Source organism: Diospyros lotus, chromosome 1, assembly GCF_014633365.1.
Source record: "Diospyros lotus cultivar Yz01 chromosome 1, ASM1463336v1, whole genome shotgun sequence".
Taxonomy (NCBI): domain Eukaryota; kingdom Viridiplantae; phylum Streptophyta; class Magnoliopsida; order Ericales; family Ebenaceae; genus Diospyros; species Diospyros lotus.
In genome coordinates this window covers 16,962,432-16,985,051 of record NC_068338.1, presented here as the reverse complement: position 1 = coordinate 16,985,051, position 22,620 = coordinate 16,962,432, and the positions used below count along the sequence as shown (strand labels likewise).

The 22,620-nt window shown below is 37.4% G+C and overlaps 1 protein-coding gene across 5 annotated transcripts in view; it reads right to left on the bottom strand.

Moving 5' to 3' along the window:
* LOC127810284 (structural maintenance of chromosomes protein 3) overlaps nucleotides 1–22,620 on the bottom strand; it is a 108,236-nt gene that overhangs the window by 81,394 nt on the left and 4,222 nt on the right. For 2 of the 5 annotated variants that reach the window (XM_052349671.1, XM_052349677.1), the window contains exons 5-9: nucleotides 14,665–14,706; nucleotides 9,133–9,171; nucleotides 8,943–9,010; nucleotides 8,704–8,775; nucleotides 66–145 (exon numbers count right to left, since the gene is read on the bottom strand). In XM_052349671.1, the coding sequence (XP_052205631.1) occupies nucleotides 66–145; nucleotides 8,704–8,775; nucleotides 8,943–9,010; nucleotides 9,133–9,171; nucleotides 14,665–14,706 (301 nt within the window). Of the gene's footprint in view, nucleotides 1–65; nucleotides 146–8,703; nucleotides 8,776–8,942; nucleotides 9,011–9,132; nucleotides 9,172–9,565; nucleotides 9,581–14,616; nucleotides 14,636–14,664; nucleotides 14,707–22,620 lie in introns of those variants that run through there. The other 3 variants (XM_052349693.1, XM_052349701.1, XM_052349685.1) reach the window with 3 other exon arrangements.

Genomic DNA, 22,620 nt, shown 5'->3' with positions numbered 1-22,620 from the left:
AACTTGGTGAAGAAAAGCATGAAAAAGTGAATAAATAATTCATAAAGCAGCACCCTAATACTCACGTAATGTGTTTTCCATCTAAGAAGTACTCATCCTTTTTAAGACCAATTGTTCTCCGCAAGCGCACTTCCTCCTTTTCAACCTATAAGTGTTCAGAACAAAGTCAAAATTTGAGATGCATATATATATATATATGGAGAGAGAGAGAGAGAGAGAGAGGAGAGGAGAGGAGGCGGGAGTCAAACACCACCGTGACATGAGTAACCCAACACCAGGTTGGAAAATGACAATCATTTTGACCAAATAACATAAAAGATATTTTAAAATAATGAAGAAGCTTTTCAAGATAACTAGTCAAAAAGCCATGCAAGGTACAGACACATTTTAACAATTTGAGATATACATAAGAAGTGATATAAATGTTATATAAATAGAAGTTTCATCACTGATAGAAAGAAATAAAGAATAAGACTTGAGAAAATAGTTTTAATTCCTTATACAAGGTATTAAATTAGTACATACATAATGGAGGACATGTGAAGCAACCTTTAAAGACATACAGAATATCTCAAAACTGGTTCTAAGAGGCAAACATGAATTTGGGATGTTTTGGAAGTTTATGCATCGAGGATATTTTGTAATCTTGCACAATGTTTCCTAAGTCTTTTTTGGTAACTCTAATTATCTGTGAGTTTTATTTATAGTGTCTAGGTTTTATATGCAGTCTTTTCCAAGTATTATCATTAATAGTTTTAGATTTTGTTTAGTTTCCTAATAGGAAAAGGATTTCCTAATCCTAGTAGGAATAGCATTACTAGAACTCTATAAATACAATTGTAATCTCTCTTTAGTCTTTACCATTAGTGAATGAATAATTACTGCAGCTTTCTAAAGCATATTATGTTTTCTATGAACGTGCAATGCCTATGGAAACCTAGGTGTGATGGCTAGGAAAAGGATTTCAAATTGTGATTTTCATAACCTTAGTTTCAGATCGGTTTTCAGCCTCCAAAATCCATCTTTTCAGCTTTCTTTAATCTCTGATTGGCCCCAACCCATTGCATATCAAAACCCTATCCTTTTTTCTACAATTTTACATAGCCTTCTAACTCTAATTAAGCCTCCAATCAGTCAATACTCGCAGAGTCCAGATCTGTCCTACATCAAAAAATCTATATAGCAAAGCTGAATTAGTAAGCTGTTATTCTAAGAAAAATAATAAAAGATAACTCATGTGCATGCTTGGTAAACAAACAATTAGCGAAAATTCAGCATTTAACATGGTTAGATGGTTAAAAAAGTTGAAAGAAGACACAAGAAATTATCAATTGAACAAATAATATCAACTGACAAAAGCTAAGATACAAAAGGTACAATAGAAATAATTAATATGTTTGGCATAACATGTGGAAGCATCTAAAGTTTTGTGATAGTATTGTTTGCTGTTGCTGTTTTTGTTTCTTATATTTTCTACTATTGTTTGCTGTTTTGCTGTATTAGTTATTGTTGAGGCGGTGCCTCTTTCACGTGTAATGAGCCGCCTATTTAAGCAGCTCTTATGTTCTTTCTCTAAGGTTAAGTATTCATTTTTCTCTGCAATTGAATTCACAACTTCTCTCGTTATTTCTTCTCTCTTGTTTTGTTTCTGTCATCTCTTTGTGCCCTAGGGTTTCCGTTACATGATATCAGAGCCATTGCTCTAACCTAATGACCTCAAATCACACTCTCGGCTCCTCCTCCTTATCAACCGCTTCTCAATCTGAATTTTCTGTGGTTGCCAAAGCTTTCAATTTCATTCCGATCAAACTTGACTCCAGTAACTACATCTTCTGGAAAGCTCAAATTATCACCACAGTTCGAGCTTTTGATCTAGTGTCTTTCCTCAATAAAACGTCTCCTTCGGCAAAATTTCTGCTCAATTCAAAAGGAGGAGAAGCGGCAGTCAATCTGGAGTATTTGAGCTAGATCCAATCTGATCGACTCCTATTGGGATGGCTCTTCTTCACCATCGATAAAGAAGTGCTTGCACAGGTGATTCATTGTGAATCATCTGTCAAGGTATGGATCTCTTTAGAAAACTTATGTTCTCGTCAGACAACAGCAAAATCATTTCAGTTGAAACAACAACTAAGATCAATAAAGAAGGATTCACTCTCTATAATTGACTATATACTAAAGATTAAGACGATAGGACATGCTTTAGCAGCCATAGGAGAACCGTTGAATGACAAAGACATATTGCTTGCCATACTTAAGCAATAGGACATTCTTGTTTTAGCTTCTTTGTCTCGTTTGTCTGAATGCTGTAAATCTACCAACTCTAAAATATCAACTTTGCAGTCCCTATCTTGTCGTGCCACATCTCTGAATAAAAACACAGTAACAAATAAAACCGTGTGTGATCAATGGAATGCCAAATTGGGACATCCTTCTTTTTCTAAACTGAAAATGGTCTGATACTGTTTTGCCTAAAGTAATTAAATGCTGGATTTATTGAAGAAATAAAGATGATTTGGCAGCAGTTAGTTAATAGGACATAAATGTAACTAATTGTTTTATTAAGGGTAGTTTTGACTTTTATAAAGTTAGTTATTTTCCCTTAGATATTTCCGCCTCCCTTAGTCTATAAATAGAAGGGTGCGGAGGCCAGTTTTCATCATCATTCATTCATATCTTTTATTCCTTGGGTTCGGATACAATGAGAGGCGAGATTAAGAGCTGTGTGATTCTAGTTCTTGTTGTCTTCATTAGAGTATTGTATTCGAGAGGCAAGGTGGAGTGAAAGAGGGATATTCTTGTACTGGTTTCTGATTTCTTTCTAGTGGATTGATTGCTTCTTGGATTGCTGGATGTAGTGCCATGTAAATGGCATGAACCAGGGTATATCTTGTGTGCTGCAATCTGGTTTGGTTTCTCTACTTTTAATTCTGGTTTTATTTTCTATTTTCAGTATTCAATATTGGTTTGCATTCGGTGAGGTTCTTTAGTGATTCTTGAGAGATCATAGTCTCGGTTTTAACATGGTCTTGAATAAAATTCATATTCCTTGTTCTAATTCATCTCTTTCTTTTTGTGAATCATGCAAACTTGGAAAACTGCATCAGCTTCCTTTCACTAGTGAAATTACAGCCAAGAAACCTTTACAATTAGTTTATTCAGATCTCTGGGGTCCAACTCCTAATGCATCTACTTAAGGCTATAGATACTACATCATCTTTGTAGATGCTTATACCATTGAAACTAAAGTCTGATGCTCTTTCTACTTTTATTGACTTTCACAAATTTGTTGAATTACAATATCACTCTAAAATAAAGGCTCTACAATCAGATACTGGAGCGGAATTTCAGGCCTTCTTGCCATATCTTAAATGTCATGGCATTCAACCTCGTTTGATTAGTCCTCATACTCATCGGCAAAACAGGGTTGCTGAGAGGAAGCATAGGTATATTGCCGAAATGGGTCTAAAAGTTCATGCTCGTATGCCTTTAAAATTCTGGGGTAGAAGCTTTTCAAACAGCTGTTTATACAATTAACCTTTTACCAGCTTCTCCACCAAAATTTGCCTCTCCTTTTGAACTTCATTATCACAAACAACCCAATTATCTATCCCTTCAACCCTTTGGGTGTGCTTTTTTTCCTTGCCTTAGACCCTACAACAAACACAAGTTTGTTTTTCATTCCACCAAATGTGCGTTCATTGGAAATAGTCATGTGCAAGCTGGTTAGAGATGTTTACATCCCACAGGTCAAGTCTATGTTTCCAGACATACAGTTTAATCCTTCTGAATTTTCTTTTCCTACCCTATTTCCATCTCTTCACAGTCTGTTCCTCCTCCTTGCAATCTTCCCAGTTCATTTCTTCATTCCTTTTCTTCTTCTAATCCTCGAGTAGTACAATCTTCTACTCCTTTAGTCTGGATATCTACTGTGCAGCCACAAAGTTCTCCTTCATTTCCTACTTTATCTAGGCCACAACCTAAGCAACCTCAGCAGCATCCTCTTTCCTTCTGTTCATCCTATGATCACTTATTCCAAATCTAAACAACTTCTAACCTCTTCACCTCATGCTCTGGTGAGTACTATGGAACCTAGCTCAATTAGTGATGCTTTCTTGGATCTAGGTGGGTTAAGGCTATGCTAGCATAATGGAACATCGGAGAATGTTCCTTTTTCTCCTAATATGAATTTGGTTGGTTGTAAGTAGGCATGAATTTGGTTGGTTGTAAGTAGGCGTGTTAAGTATAACCCAGTGTTGTTAAAGGCGCGCCTAGGCGCAAGGCCCCTCAAGGCTCAGCCATCTCGCCTTGCCATGCCCAGGCGAGGCGAGATCCAGCCAGGCGCGCCTAGGCCCTTCAGGCGCACATCCATCGGGCGTAACTAATTTTTCAACATGTTTTATTTTTTAAACATTCTTCATGCCCAGGCGAGGCGAGATCCAGCCAGGCGCGCCTAGGCCCTTCAGGCGCACATCCATCGGGCGTAACTGATTTTTCAGCATGTTTTATTTTTTAAACATTCTTCTTCTTCTTCCGCTGCTGCTAAACTATTTCTTCCAGCCAGGCGCGCCTAGGCCCTTCAGGCGCACATCCATCAGGCGCAACTGATTTTTCAGCATGTTTTATTTTTTAAACATTCTTCTTCTTCTTCCGCTGCTGCTAAACTTCTTCTTCTTCTTCTTCAACCTAAGCAACCTCAGCAGCATCCTCTTTCCTTCTGTTCATCCTATGATCACTCATTCCAAATCTAAACAACTTCTGACCTCTTCACCTCATGCTCTGGTGAGTACTATGGAACCTAGCTCAATTAGTGATGCTTTCTTGGATCTAGGTGGGTTAAGGCTATGCTAGCATAATGGAACATCGGAGAATGTTCCTTTTTCTCCTAATATGAATTTGGTTGGTTGTAAGTAGGCGTGTTAAGTATAACCCAGTGTTGTTAAAGGCGCGCCTAGGCGCAAGGCCCCTCAAGGCTCAGCCATCTCGCCTTACCATACCCAGGCGTGCCTAGGCCCTTCAGGCGCACATCCATCAGGCGCAACTGATTTTTCAGCATGTTTTATTTTTTAAACATTCTTCTTCTTCTTCCGCTGCTGCTAAACTATTTCTTCTTCTTCTTCTTCCGCTGCTGCTAAACTATTTCATCAGGCGCAACTGATTTTTCAGCATGTTTTATTTTTTAAACATTCTTCTTCTTCTTCTGCTGCTTCTTCTTCTTACTACGCTGCTACTACTGCTAGCCTACTTCTTTTTCTTCTTCTTCTTTTGCTCTGCTTCTTCTTCTTCTTTCTTACGCTGCTGCTACTTCTTCTTCTTCTTCTTCTTCTTCTTCTTCTTCTTCTTTAGTTCTTTTTTTTTTTTAATTTTTATTTGTTGATGCCTGCTGCTGCTTCTTCTTGAAGTATGTTTATGTCATGAAGTATGTTTATGTCATGAAGTATGTTTATGTTGTGATTTATTTAATATATGTTGAATTCTTGAATTTTTTGATAACATAAATGTTGATATGTGATTAGGATCTATTTTATGACTTATTATTTAATTAAGAAGTATATTTTTCTTTCTTCTTAGTCAGCATGCGCCTTGCACCTGCTAGGCGCGCCCCTCGCCTTGCGCCTCAGGTTCCAGGACCCTTTGCGCCTTAGTGCGCCTTGGGCCTTTAATAACACTAGTATAACCCAGATAAGTCAGTTCTGAAGTATAAAGCTCAGTTAGTAGTTAAGGGTTTTCATCAAAATCCTAGTACAGACTATGCTGAAACTTTCAGTCCAATGGTTTAGGCACATACTATATGTGTTCTCCTTTCATTAGCTGTGACTTTTGGCTAAGATATTCAACAAGATGATGTGAAATGCCTTTCTTAATGAAGATTTGCCCTTGATTATAATGATACATTTTCCTCTGTTGCTAAGATCTCCTTTGTTCGCCTTTTTTTGTCCCTTGCTGCTATGTTTCACTAGCCTTTTCATCAACTAGACATCAAAAATGCCTTCCTTCATGGCGATTTATAGGAAGAGATGTATATGGAGCAACCTCCTGGCTTTGTTGCTCAAGGGGAGTCTAGGCTGGTGTGTCGCCTTCGAAAATCCTTATATAGCTTAAAACAATCTCCTCGAGCTTGGTTTGGTCAATTCAATTCAGCTGTTCTTGAGTTCGGGTTAACTTATAGTGAAACTAATCATTTTGTTTTTTATCGCTCTCAATCTGGCCGTCATATTCTTCTAGTATATGTTGATGATCTAGTACTTACAGGGGATGACGATGTTGGTATGGCTGCATTGAAGGCACATCTTCACCAACAATTTCTGACTAAGGATCTGGGTTCCTTAAAATATTTTTTAGGTATTGAGGTAGCTCAGTCAAAGCAAGCAATCTATATTTCTCAAAGAAAGTATGCCTTGGATATGCTAGAGGAGGCAGGGTTGCTTGGATGTAAGCCAACAGATACCCTTATGGATCCGAATATCAAATTGTTACCGAGATAGGGGGGCCACTCTCTAACCTTGGGCGCTATCGTTGACTGGTTGGGAAACTTAACTACCTCACAATTACATGTCCTGATATTTCATTTGTTGAGTGTGGTAAGTCAATTCCTGGATTCACCTTGTAAAACTCACTAGGATGCAGTGTTTCGTATTCTTCGGTATATTAAGACTGCCCACGGTCGAGGTTTATTGTATCAGAATCATGGACATAGTCAGATTGTGAGATATACAGATGCTGATTGGGCAGGATTACCTAGTGACAGGCGATCCACATCTAGATATTGTGTATTTGTGGGTGGAAACCTAATATCTTGGAAGAGTAAGAAACAAACTGTTGTATCCAGATCCAGTGCAGAAACGGAATATAGGGCAATGGTTGTAACATGTGAACTACTACTGTGGCTAAAACAACTAATTAAGGAGCTAAGAGTTATACAGGTTGAGTCTATGCAAGATTTATGATAATCAGGCTGGAATACATATTGCTTCATATGTTTCATGAGAGAACCAAGCACATTGAAATTAATTATCAATTTGTTAGAGAGAAGGTGCTCTCCGGGAATGTAGTTACAACGTATGTGGGTTCCAACGATCAATTGGTTGATTTACTCATATGAATTACATTTGTACCAAGTTAGGCATGCTCAATAAATATACTCAAGTTTGAAGGGGAGTGTTAAATAAGATAAGTAAGAGGGTATTAGTGTAAATAGTTCTAGAATTCTTGTATATATACTCACTTGTATTACAGTCTTAATCAAGTGAACACATTATTTTCTTCTCGCAGGAGCCTTGACATGGTGATCCTTGGAGTCTACATTTTATTTGTCTAGGAAAAACTAAAGTAGCAAAACGTAAGGGAAGACAAGACAAAGCTTAGAAGGAGAAGGAGAGCAAGAAAAAAGAGGAGAAGAATAAATCAGATTGTTATGGCTGGAATTGGATGAAGAACAGGGTCAACAGCTGTAAAGAATTGTTTGAAGGGGTGAAGATTGTCACAACCCAAGGAATCCCCAAGGATATAATAGTCATTCAAATTATATGTTTCTCATTTTGATTGTATTTTCTGTTATAGCTATTAGCATATTCAGTTGTAAGCCTATAAATAAGCTGGAGTAGTTAGAGGATGGAAGCTTTTGAATGATAACTGAATTCCATTTCCCTCTCCCAGTTCTCCTAGCTCTTCCTCAGCTTTCTCTCTTCTCCCTCAATTCTTTCTGTTTTGTTCTTTCTCTCCCTCCCTTTCTGCTCTTTCTTTCCCAAGCTCTTACCAATTTACTTCCTAAACCGTAGCCAAACCCTAGGGTCGTAACACTTATCTTCTAAAAATTTATTATAACCCATGTCATGCCTAAGAATTTCCCACCTTTATTTGTCTTCCCTCTACCACTTTTGTTACAAACTTCTTCAATTCCATCCATAAAAATATTTTTCATTCTTTGGTGTAAAACAATTTCTTGATAAAAATATTTTTCATCTTTTTTGTCAACCAAACACTAGATAATGAGAAAAGTGTTTTCCTGGAAAACACTTTACAGCCAACCAAACAGAGTCCAAGATAAAATCCAAAATGCCCAATCACATGGAACTGCTATCTCATGAGCCCTAGTCATCATGACTGCAGCACATAGCCTATAGGAACATAACACCTATAAAGGTGAAAAACAAAAGCAGAAGCAATAATAAAGTGAACCATGAAGTGGTGCAAGCTTGTCTAAGATGATATTTTCAGCATGTTAATGTAGATCCTCACACTTATTATCCAAGAACTTAATGAAGCATTACTTTTCCAATGAATCCAATTATCAGCCAGCTTGCAAAAGCGTAATACAAAGAATTGACTTTACCAGAGAGGAACTTATGCCATAGCACAGGTCACATTCTACATAACTGGTTTAACAGAATTAGATTAGTTCACAAAACCAAAATGTTTGATCACATGCAAAAGAAGGTCCAAAATTTAGAAAATATAACTAACACATACTGCTAACCAATTATTGTTGAAGAAAACTCCATACTGTTATTTCTTGCTGAAAGAAGAAGACTCCATATAAAAAATACAAGAACAATGAACGATGCATAAGTTGCTAGATGCATTATTATAATCTGTTGAATCAACCATAAACTTCTTAGACCCACGTATTAGCCAAAAAGCAACAAACTTCATGTGGAACTTCAAAAATATGCACAAATAAAAAGATCATAACAAAAGTTATACCGGAATGCGATTGTCAGAATTGTCAAAGACTATCTCCACAAAAGCGGATAGCACCTGGTGGCCAGCACCTTCCTGAATGATGTTAATTACAAAACATTGGCATCAATAATCAGAGAACTATGATTTTCTGTAGCTTTTCTTCTTATAAATAAATTGTTGCCTTTCTATCCAAAAAAAAATAAAAAATCAGAACTGCAAACGATGATTACTAAAAGACTTGATATAAACACAGAACATACATGGAGTAATGCATGCCTATCTTCACTGCGCAAATTTTGGAAGAGATCACTTATCACAAACCGAATTGCTGTAGATGAACGAAATACCAGATAAAAATATATCAGTTAACAATGATAATACTGACAATATATATTAATCTCAATGAAGCTACACACACAGCCAAAATGTGACAATACCAAGTATGCTTACCATGGAAAAAGTTTGATTTGCCAGATCCATTGGCACCAACTGCAAAACAAACCATAATAAGTTATTCTAAAAGAAGCAAGTGCACAAATAACACATATTAATTGATGAAAAACATTTATCCAAGTCATCTGAATTAATTCATTTATTGAATAGCAGGAAGCTAAGTTGACATATAGATGGTGAAATTCCAACAGGTCAGACATTGATGCACTTGATATCATTTAAGAAGCAGAGAGAGAGAGAAACTGAATTCTATATTCAGCTTGTTGTAACCAACTAAACTGCATAAGTCTCCTGCTTTTATGTAAAGCGTACTATGTGCGGAACTAACTATTCTTTGACACTACCCCTCATGCATATCATAAATTCAGCAATATATTCTGCTCTGACAGCCTCATAAATTCAGCAGTATATTCATGAACAGTCCGCTAACCTTGTTGACATCTTTGATATTGCTAAAACAAAATTTGATCATAATCAGGACGAATAAACTCTCTTTCTAGTAATTGCTTCATTCGGAACCAGATTCGGATTGGAGGTCTACCTCTCTTTCCCTTCAGTTCTGCTTTCTATTCCACCAGACGGAAGCACCCCCTTTTAATTGGCACGCCACCAGTTTTACTCTCCCATCTTCATGTATTTCCATATATTCAAAGAACCGATCAATTTCAGCAATCCAGTCTAGGAATTCTTAGATATTTTGGACACCACTGATGTATGGAATGTCTATCTTCAACTTGAACTCATCTCTGTCCTCGTAAGCATTTCACCGGTGACCTCGATTGTATTGATTATTCCTGTGATAATTTCTCACAAGTTCCTCCAGGTATTCATCTTCAATATCATCTTCATAGGCAGGCTGCCTTCATTGATTTGCAAGACCAGATCTACTGAAACGACCACCGCGCACATGGGCAACTTCATCTCCTACAGGGAACGCCTCATTTTCTTGGTCTATGATGGCACTTAAGGCTAAGGCATCCAGGCAATCTGCCATCTCTTCGAAATGCCACTTTAGGCACTAGAATCAGATATCCATCCTATTCTCCATGGCCCTCAATGCCACCTTAGGATTTGAGGCCTCAGTTCCCCGATCACTGCCAAGGGAACCATCGCTGCCAATGTTGTCATCACCAGCAAATAGACTGGGCGAGCTTGCTTGCTCTGATACCAACTGACGCAATGTAAGACGTGAGTTTAACCAGATTCACATTGAAACTGAGGGAAAAAATGAATTTAGGAGAAGAAATATGATATTATTTAAAAGCTGCTCTCTAAACTTAGAACAAGAATATTTATAGGCTAATAATCCTAAGCCTTAATCAATCAGGAAAGGGGAGTCCTAGTTGAATCAGGAAAAGAAAAACAAAAAATGAAACTGAATCAAGAAAAGTAGACAAATCCTGATTGAAATAGGAAACGTAAAAAAACCTAATTGAAGTAGAGAAATGAAATCCTAATTGCAGTAGAAAACTTAAAGGCTGAAAGGCTCATCTGGCCTCTGCTTTCTTCAACCCAAACAATGGAACAGACTTCACTCAACGATGGTAGATTTTCTTTCCCAACGATTCGAACTCGAACTGGGTCAAACTTTGAGTTTAACCCTACTAGAAACTCAAATACTCGATCTCTTTTGATGAATTCCTTCAAAACTTGGGCAACCTTGCTATCTTTAATTTTCAGATTTTCATAGTGGTCAAGTTCTAAACACAGACCACTCATTGTATTGTAATATTCAATCACAGAAAGACTTGTCTTCTTTTGTAGACAAGATTTTGGTTTTGATCTCAAACATCAAAGCCAAATCCTGTGGAGTATGTTTTCCAAACAGTTTCCCATACCTCCTTGGCAGTTGATAGGAACATGCAATTGTGACTGATTTCGGGCTGCATGGAATTCCACAGCCAAGACATGATTGCAGAGTCGTCCTCACCCCATCCTGTAAATCTGGGATCTTCTTGTTGTGGACCAGTGTAAAAGAGAAATAATTTCTGTTTATTTTACAGTTACTGTAAATTCTTGTTAGAATACTACTTGTGTGCCACTTGTCTGCTGCAAGTTGAGCAACATCCATCCTACAAAATAGATGGAAGAAATTATCTGCAATGGTGTCAAGGGATGAGAACCTTCTTGAAGGGAAAAGGAAAACTCAGTCATCTTAACAGATAACGAAGTGGCTCCAAATGGAGTACCAATGTTAGAGTTAGGCGAAGTTGTACTACGGTTGCTAGTTGCTGAAACCAAAGACATGTCTTGTCAGTTGGGTCAAACAACAAGATACGAATAGAAGTGTTGGGAGGTCTTCTGGCTATCAAGGCCGAGAAAGAACCGGAAAGATGGAAAAATGCCAGTAATGAAGGCCTGGCAGCGACACAAATAAAGAAGATAAATTGCACAGCAGAATCACAACAATGAATGCTCTGATACCATGTGGAAACTGTAATGATTTTCATATATTTATGGTAGGGTCAATCACAATTTATATACAAGAGAAGAATTACAAAATAGGGAAGAATAAAAATAGAAAACTATGAAATAGGAAGCAGAACAATTAGAATCAAATCTGTATAAGATTCAACCCATAATTATAGGAATAATCCCACAATCATGGGAAGAAAGATGATTGATTGATTGATATGGATTGATTGATCAATATGATTTCCAACATAGTTAAATAGATCTTAGTGATAATTTTAACTTAAAGTGGTTTAATAAACTTTATTTTTGGGACTAATAGCAGTAAAAAGCCAAACCTTATCGTGTTTTTGCAATTTAATCCAAACGTTTCAACTTTGGCAATTAACACCCGATTTGGTCAATTGGTTGCAATTTTATCCACGACCCGAATCCGATTCGGGAGCCGTGTGTGCCCGTTGACATGGAATGCCACTCGACATTTTAAAACATTTTGTGTGGGTCCCACGTTGACACACGTGGAAAAAAATAAAATAATATGTTAAATATATATATATGTTAAATATATATATATATATATAGAGAGAGAGAGAGAAGGCGCGAGCAAGGGATGGAGCAACGACGACAAAAGAGGAACCCAGCTTCCAGATTCGGACTCCAAATTGACCAAATATCTCACATCAAGTTCAAAGCCCAGCTTCCAGCTTCCGAATATCTCCAAATTGACGAAAGAGGAACCTAGCTTCCGATCATTCCTCAAATTGATCGAATATCTCACCTCAAGTTTGGAGCGAAGATGGAAAGAAGATGCAAAATCGAACCGGGCAAGCGGCACTGAACCCAGTTTCCAAATCAGCCTCCATCGCCGCACCAACTTCTAGATTGGTCTCCATCGCCGCCTCCAGCTTTGTCATCGTTGCCATCGTTGTCGTCGTCGCCCCATCCCCTGCCCACGCCTTCTCTCTCTCTCTCTCTCTCTCTCTGTGTATATATATTTAACATATACATATATATTTATGTAGCATATCATTTTTTTTCACGTGTGTCAATGTAAGGCCCAATCAAAATGTTTTAAAACGCTAGGTGGCATGCCATGTCAACGAGCTCACATGCCTCTCAAATCGAATTCAGGTCGTGGATAAAATTGCAATCAATCGACCAAATCGAGAATTAATTGCCAAAATTGAAACGTTTGGATTAGATTGCAACAACGCGATAAGGTTCGGTTTTTTGTTGCTATTAGCCCTTATTTTTGACATAAGGTTTAGGACTTAAGTGGTATCTAGGCCTTTTTGAGAAAGTTCAAGGACTGATCTGGCAAAAATAAAAGTTAAGGGTGTGTCCGAGACGAATACCAAAGTCAATTTACTTAACATTGCTAGCAAAGGAAAGGGTCTCGTGGCTAAGTTTAAACAATTTAGGGACTGACTAAGGGAATTTTTCAAGAGGTGTCATAGGCCAAATGACCAAAGTTTGGAGAGTGTATGGTTAATTTACCCTTTAAAGAAATAAGGTCCAAGTGCAATTTATTGAAGTTGCATAAATAGGTCGCTTTCTCTAAGTTAAGGAGCCAATACTAAGCACAAAATTTGATCAAACTGAATCAAATTGGGTCGAGCCCAACACTAGGCATCATAGACAAGACTACGATGAACCCATGGGACATAACTTCTTCAAAAATTGTCAAGCGGATTAAAGTTATTTCAGTCCTAAGTTAGTTGAAACAATGATGAGTTGGTTGGGTACCCTACTTTGAACTCAAATAAAATCTAAAAAAGCTTAGCTTAAGATAAATCGAAAAAAGGGTGTTGAAGTAGGCAAAATCGATAATGTGATGGTACTTCCCAATTACATTATTGACCGTTAGATTGAAAGTGATCAAGCTTGGACTATGCAAAAAAACTGCCCACCTAGGTTGCACAGAAATAGAAACAAGAAACGTTTCCAATACGAAACGGAAATGGGAAAACGACATTTTTCAAAAAAGCAGGAAATGGAAACGTTGGGATAAAGAATAAATAAAAAATATTGGGTCTTTTTGTAAATATAATTTTTAATATAGAAAATTATAAAAAAAAATACTTATTCAATTTAAAAATAAACATAAATTCCTTCTAAAATGTATTCAACAAACATAAACATAAAGTCCATAATGCATTCAAACAAACATAAACATAAACATAAAATCCATAATGCATTCAAACAAACATAAATTATCACAATACAACACAATTAAATTATCACAATGAAAGCAAAAGCATTAGCTTACAAACAGGAATCATCGAATCAGAGACAAGCAATCGACAACGGGATAGAGCAATTGAAAGCGAGATAAAGCAATTGACGACGACACCGAGCACGGAGTTGTGGATCAATTCCAATTGGACAAAAACGAAGGCATCGAACATGGAAACCTCGATTCATATCACTTATGCAACACCGAGCAATCAAGCAATCGACGGTGAGGGGGAACCAAGCAATTGGAGTTGGAAACGTGACGTCGCAAGCAACCGAACACTGAGCAATCGAGAAATCGAAGTTGTGAATCAATAGCGGCACCAACACCGAGCAACTAGTCTGCAGAGGGATCAACGATAAAGGGACGGTCAAAGAGTCTAACTAGCCGGCAGGGGGAATGACAATAAAGGGACGGTCAGAGAGTTGAGAGGAACTAGGGCTAGGGCGTGAGAAATGATAATATATATGTTGATTAATTCCATCTCTAACCAGCATTCATCGCTAGAAACACGTTTCCAAATTGAAAACTCTTTTTCGATATTTTGAGCTTATTACGAAACAGGCCCGAAACCATTTTTGGGCGTTTTTGAAGTTTCCGAAACAGGAAACATTTCGATATCTCCAAGTCGTTTCCGTGCATCAGTGCTGCCCCACAATGAACAGTTTAAGGAAGCCACTTTGAGCACAAATTTCAAACAAATGACATCGAATTGGATCGAACTGTTTTACAACCCTCAAAAAGGGCATGGAAGGGAACAAGTCAATGTGTTCGGTACCAAGCCAAAGGTTGACGACATAACCCAAATGAAATTGAAGAAATCACTAACTAACCCATTGGGCAATGCAAGGATCGATCAAATCTGAGCTTCAATCACTTACATTTGACCACAACCAGCTGGACATCAAGAATGATGAAGAAATCTGAAAAAAAAATAGTGAATAATTCAACGAAATCGAGCTAAAAATGACACAAAAAAAAAATTAGGTAGGAACCAAGCTGATACATGCATATATGGAAATCAGATTTGAGGGACGCAGTGATGATGGGAAGATGCAACTAGGCAGCAAGCAAACGAGATAGCTATTGGTAGAGGTGATGATGGAGTCGTCAAGCAGTAACAAGACAGTGGCATTAATTTGGGTAGTATATGTAGTATATCATTAGAAATGAGTGGTAGGCAGTAATCACCTTGGAATGATGTGGGTTCAAATTGATAAATGAGTTTATCATCCCACTGGTCATAAGGTCGCAAGTAGTTGTTCATCAATCATACGCTCAAACATATACATCAACAAAAAATGAATTTGGAAGTATTACTAAGTGGTCCATCACTTAACTTGGCATATTCAAAGTACCAAGCAGCTCGAGTGCATCAAAAGGGAAAAAGATTATCTTCATTGTTTTTTGTACTTTGAACAATTTCCACTACAGTTGGTTAGGTTTCATTTTATTTTGTCTGAACTTGATCAAGAGATGTAATGACTTGGTTATTTAGTTGGATGTTCAATTTTCAAAATTGTACCTCGATTAGGTTGATTATAAACAGCTTTCCATGGTTAGACTCTAAAAATCTATCACTTCATTTAAATGGTTGAATTAAGGGAGATATGAGGATTTCACAAAAAAATAAAATAAAAAATATTTTTTTGCATGAGTGCATTTAAAAAAGTCCCAAATTTTTTGACAATAGCGCTCTAGAAAAGCAGGACGTTACAAGCAAATCAACACTGAGGAGATAGCTTCAGTCCATACAATGATTTTTGAAGATGACAAACCAACCTAGACTCCCCCTAAGCAACAAACCGAGGAGGTGCTCCATGCTCCTGATGTCTAGCTAGTAAAGTAGCCACTAACTAATGGCAACACTAGAAAGAAAGAGATGAGTTGAAGCAATCTTCATAACTACAGTGAATGTATCTGAAACACCTGAATTTTGGGAAAAAACAAATCCAAAAGGAAATAGGATATCTAAAGCCATTGTAAATTAGAAAACTTTAATCATGGTTTCAAAGAAATCACGGTTTCAAAGAGATTGGCAATTTAGTTCTAATTCTAAATGGAGATTGAGATAAGAGTGATTATCATAGTTGTGGAGAGATGTAGATGAGGTTCAAATTCTAAATTGAGGATAAACTAGATTTCAGAAATTAAGCCTTGTGCAAATTGTGATAAATTAGATGATACATATCTAAATATATAGATATATTATTGGAAGAGAATTTGAGAATGATTAGGATTGACTCTAAGAGATAATTGAGAGAGAAATCCTGAACAGATATGGATATTATCTAAATATGATTGAAAACGATAAGGATTAGGATTAATTAAGAAATTGGAAATCAATTCCTTATTGAAGATGGATTAGCAAAGATGTAGATTTTGAGGATACATTAGAAGAAAAACCTATGAATTATCTTATTAGAATTTGGGATTATGATTAATTGGAGAATTGGAAACAAAAGGATAAATTGAATCCAAAATCAAATAGGAATTGGATAAATCCTAAGAGGCTTATAAATACAAGCTTAGAGAACAATAAAACCATCAAACTTAGCTATGAGCGTCAATGAGAAGCAAAGCAGCTAGATAGTTGTGGATTTTCTCTACAAATGGGTCAGGTATGGTTATCTCTACTATATTCCATTTTGAAAATTTCTTCCCACGAAAGTTAAAAATTATTTTTTACATAATATATGTTCTCAATTTTGTTACTTGATACATATGCTTGAACTGTTGATTTAAAAACAAATTCAGAACAAGGATTTATCAAATCATTTTGATTCCAATTTAGGCTTTTGATATGTGAAATTTACCCTAAGTCCAATTTAGGCAAACTTCAAGGGTGGTATGCGAAATTTACCCAATTTATATATGTATTTCACAAATTAGACTTTTTGATTTTCAAGTTCTTGTACATTACACTACAACCCCAAATTCTAGTTTCTAATAATTCACAAGAACTTTCGTTTTCTTTTCTTCTTTTGTATTAACCCCTTAATTTATATGGTTCATGGACAACCTCAATAATAACTTGGACCCTGATATTACTAATTAACCATTTCTCCCATTCCTTCTATATCACAAGCAATTCATCAAAAGGCAATATAAATCAGATCAGCAATCTACTTTTTTATAAGATGCTTCAAAATTTGTACAAAAGGACAGGGTGCTCCAATCTAGGATGACAATGATAAGTCTAATAAGGGTGCCTTGACACAACAAACGAGAAGTCCAAAGAAAAAGGCATAGGAGATGAGAAAGAAGGAATGGGAAGTACATCATCAAGATGATGAATTAGAGGAAGCATAGAAATGGGAGTAGACTCGAATGTAATATCAAAGGAAAGAAAATAAAATTCAAGATAAGGAAAATAGCGCTTGTACTCCTTTTGCACACGTGAATGACACAGAAAAACACTTGATGGAACAAGGGAAAAATAAAAAAAAGAAATGAGGAATACCACCATCAAGGACAGTAGTAAGCATACAATTAATCAAAAAAATGACATGAGGACAACAATATCCCAAAATTGAAGGGGTGCATGCACATGCAACAAAAGAGTGCGAGGAGTTTCATGAGCCACGTGAATAATATCCCGAGAAGATAGAAAGGCTTGGAAATCAATAGAGACATACACTTTAGCATTATCACTACAAAGTATAAACAAAGAACAATTAAATCATGTAGTGATCTCATTACAAAATATAGTAAAGAGAGAGAATAATTATGAGCAGTTTTTCATTAAGTAGAGCCAAGTACAATCATCAATGAAAGTGACAAACTGAGAAAAACCCTATTTTGAATTGACTCTACTAGGATCCCATATATCTAAACAAACAAAGGCAAAGGAGTATCAGCTTGTTCATTGACCTAATTAGGAAAGGGCGTGTCAATGCCTCACGCTCTAAAGAGGTTAAAGATGGCAGGGCAGGAATCATTTTCTGTAGTAAAGACAAATGGGGATGGACCAAGACAACAAAGTATATGAAGATGTTACATCTTTATAATAGCACAATCTACTGGAAAGGGTAGTAATGCAAGGTGACAAAGACTCTCACACTCCCATCCGGTGCTAATCATTCGTCCAATACTCCAATCCTATAAAATAGCAAATCCGAATCAAAGATACAGCGACACTTAAGGATAAGGTAAGACAACTAATAGAAATCAAATTACAAGCACAATCAAGAATTTACAAAATAAAAGTAAGAGAAAAAGAATAGAGTGGACTCGCTCTACCTATCTCTATGGAAGTGCTTTTAAATCCATCAACCACAATAATAGGAGGGAGAGAAGTAGATGAGTCAATATGAGAATATTACTATAAATATGGTATGAAGCAGCAGAATCAAAAATTTGAGGATTGAGTGAAGGGTCAGAAATACAAGTAATAGGGTTACTAGGCAGTGATGTTATAGAATGAGAGCCCTGGGCAATGGAAGCTACAAGACTTGATGCTTACTGGGTAGCTTGGAACTAATGAAACTCTACCAACTCCTCATCTAAAATAATACAAATCGCAAGTTTCTCTGAAAGAGAAAGAATAGGCTTGGGCACCAGTATCCCAAACAATGAAGGAATAGTAATTGTCAAAGCTACAAATGTCACCTTCGACCTAGACATTGTTGGTCATAGTTGAAAGGCAACTCTAATCCAATAGCAAGCTTCAAAATTATGAGTTGTAATCTCCAGACTTTAACCACTGATTATGACTCGATTACATAGCACAATCATAATCAAGTTGGCACGATCAAAATAGGGCATCTATATTTCGCAAAGAAAGTATGCTTTGTATGTGCTAAGAAAGATGGGGATGTTTAGATGCAAACCAGTAGATACCCCAATGAATCTGACTATCAAATTGTTACTGGGATAGGGGAACCTATTTCTAACCTTGGGCGCTATCATTGGTTGGTTGGCAACTTAACTACCTCACAATCACTCATCTTGATATCTTATTCGTTGTGAGTACATTATGCCAATTTCTAGATTCATCCTACAATAGTCACTAGGATGTAGTGATTCATATCCTTCAGTATATTAATTATTAAAGGTGCCTCTGGTCAAGGTGTGTTTGTTGAATGAGGAAGAGAAATTCAAAGTTTGAAGAGGCTCAAAAGATGGGATAATGACAAGACTTTAAAGTCTTGTAGATTAGATGTTGTAAACTTGTATTTTAAAGTTTGATTAGCTTTTATAATTTAAGAGATAGGATATCCTAAAATTTAGAATATAGCATATCTTATCTCATCTCCTACTTTATAGGAGAACAGATAAGAATAAATTGTTGTATTTAATCCCTTTCTTGTTTCTAGTCGAATTAATCAAGCAAGAATTCACTGCTGGTTTCAGTGTTATATTGAGATCATGGTGCCATGTACCTAGGGTTTGGATGGGAAATCAGAAGAATCCCAGGGGTTCAGGATCAATAGCAGAATGATTAGAAGGGGAATTGGACAGAAATGGGGGAGATAATAGATAGAAATGAGGGGGAGTGCAAATCGGAACAGAAAAGGGAGAGAATAGAGAGAGAGAGAGCAGAGGGAAACAGAAGGGGGAGATTGAGAGAAAATTTAGAGAGGAAAATCAAAGAGTTTCATTCATCAATTCAAACATACTTACCCTCCTACAACAAAGGCTTATTTATAGCCTTCACAGCCCTTGCACCCATGTGTAATACAACTGTTTGGCCTCAACCCATGCACCCATGTGCAGTACAACTATAATCCTAACAACAATGACTTATTCATAGCCTCATAGCCCCTGCACCCATGTGCAATACAACTGTTTGGCCAGCACACCTTGCACCCGTGTGCAGTACAACTGTAATCCCAACAAATTGTAAAATATTTCCTAACAACTATTATATCCCTATTATAATATTGCCCCTCTATTGCTCCTAGGGTCATGACACATGGGCATAGCCAGATTGTGAGATGTACAAATGTTGATTAGGTAGGTAGGATCTCTTAGTGATAGATGATCCACATTTGGATATTTTTTAATTGTTGGTGACAACTTAGTCTCTTGGAAAAGTAAACATAGTGTGGTTATCTAGTCCAATGAAGAGGCCAAATATAGGGCAATAGCCCTAACAACATGTGAGTCAATGTGAAACAATTACTTGAGGAGTGTTAGGAGGCATTCATATCGAGTATATGCAGTTAATCAGGTTGCAATGTATATTATTTTTAATCCACCTTATTACTTCTTACTTGTCCCCCTCATTTCTTGCAAGTATTTAATAAGCTACGAATAGTTCATCTATCCCTAACCCTCTTATACCCCTATCAGGGGTATTTGTGATAAGGTAACTAAAATTCATGAAAATAAGTTGCTCAACCAAATAGGAAGCATTAAAATATTAACATCACAATGATTCAGGCATATATAAGCCAATTGTTAAGTATTGCTTGGTTATGTTTTAGAGCTCTCTACTATTTACAAACACTAACTAAAAGAAAAAGTAGAAATTTGTGAAATACATTTGTTAGATTTATATTTATGTCATGGCTTATGTCATGACTCACTTAGTATTAGTATAAATAGGTACACAATGTATTTGTTTATTGAGGAATTTATTTCCTCCAACTAAGGTTTGACTCTCTCAAGTTCTCTAATTCAACATGGTATCAAAGCCACCATACAAACACTAGTTGTCTCCACCTCCGGCATGAGTCCTCTCCTTCTAGCAACAGCTGCCTTCTCTCTCAACCTACAACCGCCGTCTGCCTCAGCTTCGGCGTGCGTCCCTTGCAAATCCCGCCACTTCCACCTCCGACTGTCGATCAACAGATCTGCCTTTGGCCACTACTGTCACCGAACACTGCCACCAACCGTCATCATCATCGACCACACCACCACCATCGGTCAGTTTGCCTCTAGTCCGCTCTTCCCCAGTCGCCATCGCCGATCGCAACCACTTCTCGAATCTAAGAGATCTCGCATACACCACTGTTGGACCTTTCTCATATCTCGTCATGTAGCTGTCCGATTCTCAAATATGGTCTGTCGCATTGCAAATCTCATCATTTTCGCCTTGCACTGTCGCCGTCCGCAACTATCCTACCTAGATCTATTGCCTCCACCTCACCCTTCCATCGCAATTGTGCTACGGCCGCTACTGCCTCCAAATCCGACCGCAACTCATTACCCACATCCGATCGCGCCACTCTCATCGCCCAGATCCACTCCTGTCGCCGCCAGTTGTTTCCCAGCTCCGATCGCCGCTGCCTCCAAATCCAGTCGTGACTCGTTACCCAGATCCAATCGCGCCTCTCTCATCACCCAGATTCACTTTCGTCGCCGCTGTTGTCTCCCAGCTCCAACCGCAACTCGTTTACCTAGATCCAGCCGCACCTCTCTACTACGCTCAGATCCAGCCATGCTAACTCCTGCCCAGATTCGACCATGTTGAATTAGAGAACTTGAGAGAGTCAAACTCTAGTTGGAGGAAATAAATTCCTCAACAAACAAATACATTGTATACTTATTTATACTAATACTAAGTGAATCATGACATAAGCATGACATAAATATAAACCTAAAACTCCCCCTCAAACTGAATCATATATATGTTCCAAACTTGTTACAAATGTAATTTATTCGAGGGCACGGGGAAGTGTTGCTTTAGAAGACGATCGTTTTGGGTCACTTTCACAGAGGTGGCCGATGATTGGAGGCTACGAAGGCTATGACTGGAGACAGATCTTGGCGACCGCAATGATGATGGCAAATTGGCAATGCAGCAGCGATGTAAGATCTGTGTGATGCACAAAATCTAGAGAAGAGGCCATGAGATCTAAGACGCGTTGGAAGAAGAAATAGGCGCAAGATCTGAAGGCACGCCAATCTGAGAGTCGCACTGGAAGGAGACTACATCTGAGAAACCAACCATGAGATCTAATAGGCAAGTGCGAGATCTGAGACGGGAGTGGTCGGATCTGGACGGGAACGTTTGGATCTAGAAGGGAGCAGCTGGATATGGAGAAATGACAGCCGAATCTGAGAGATGATGGCTAGATCTAAGGTCTAACAGCCAGATCTAATCGGGTCTGAGGGATTGACAACCAAATCTAATGGATTGACGGCCGAATCTAAGAAAAGCTGGCTGGAGGGACAACAATCGAAGAGGCAAATCTGGCAAGAAACCGATGAGGCAGATCCGAGGAGAGACCTAGACAATAGGGATGTCAAAAGGGTCGGGTTATGGCCCGGCCTGTCACTGTTCAAACAGGCCTAGCCAAAGAATTTGGGCCTACGGCCCGGCCTGTCTAAGGCCCCAGCCCAGCCCGTGGCCCACTGGGCCCGGCCCGTTGGGACCTTATGTTATTCCCAACGTTCCTTACTCATTTATTTTTTTAACTATGTTATTTTTTATTAATTATTGATATTGAATGCTAAAAAGTTTACATTTCGCAATATATAAATAATAACCATCAATATATTTAAAATTTTTAAGCTAAATTTTTTATATATTTAAATTATAAATAAATATTCTCCTTTTTATATGTGCATTATTTTTCATATCAATTCACAAGAAAATTTACAAGGCATATAGAATTTTGAAATATAAAATGATGAAATCATATTTAAAACTTAAGATAGAAAATTGTTTAAAAAGAAAAAAATTGATTTTTATATATGCATTATTTTGATATTTATATATGTATAATTTTTTTAAAAAATTATTTAAAAAAAGAAAAAAGGGTTGGGCCCGATAGGCCAGACTTACCAGGGCCAGGCCCACCGAGCCCGGCCCTTTTGACATCTCTAAAACAACAGATCTAGGCAGAGAGGCAAATCCGACGAGAGACCGTGAGAGACCGAGGAAA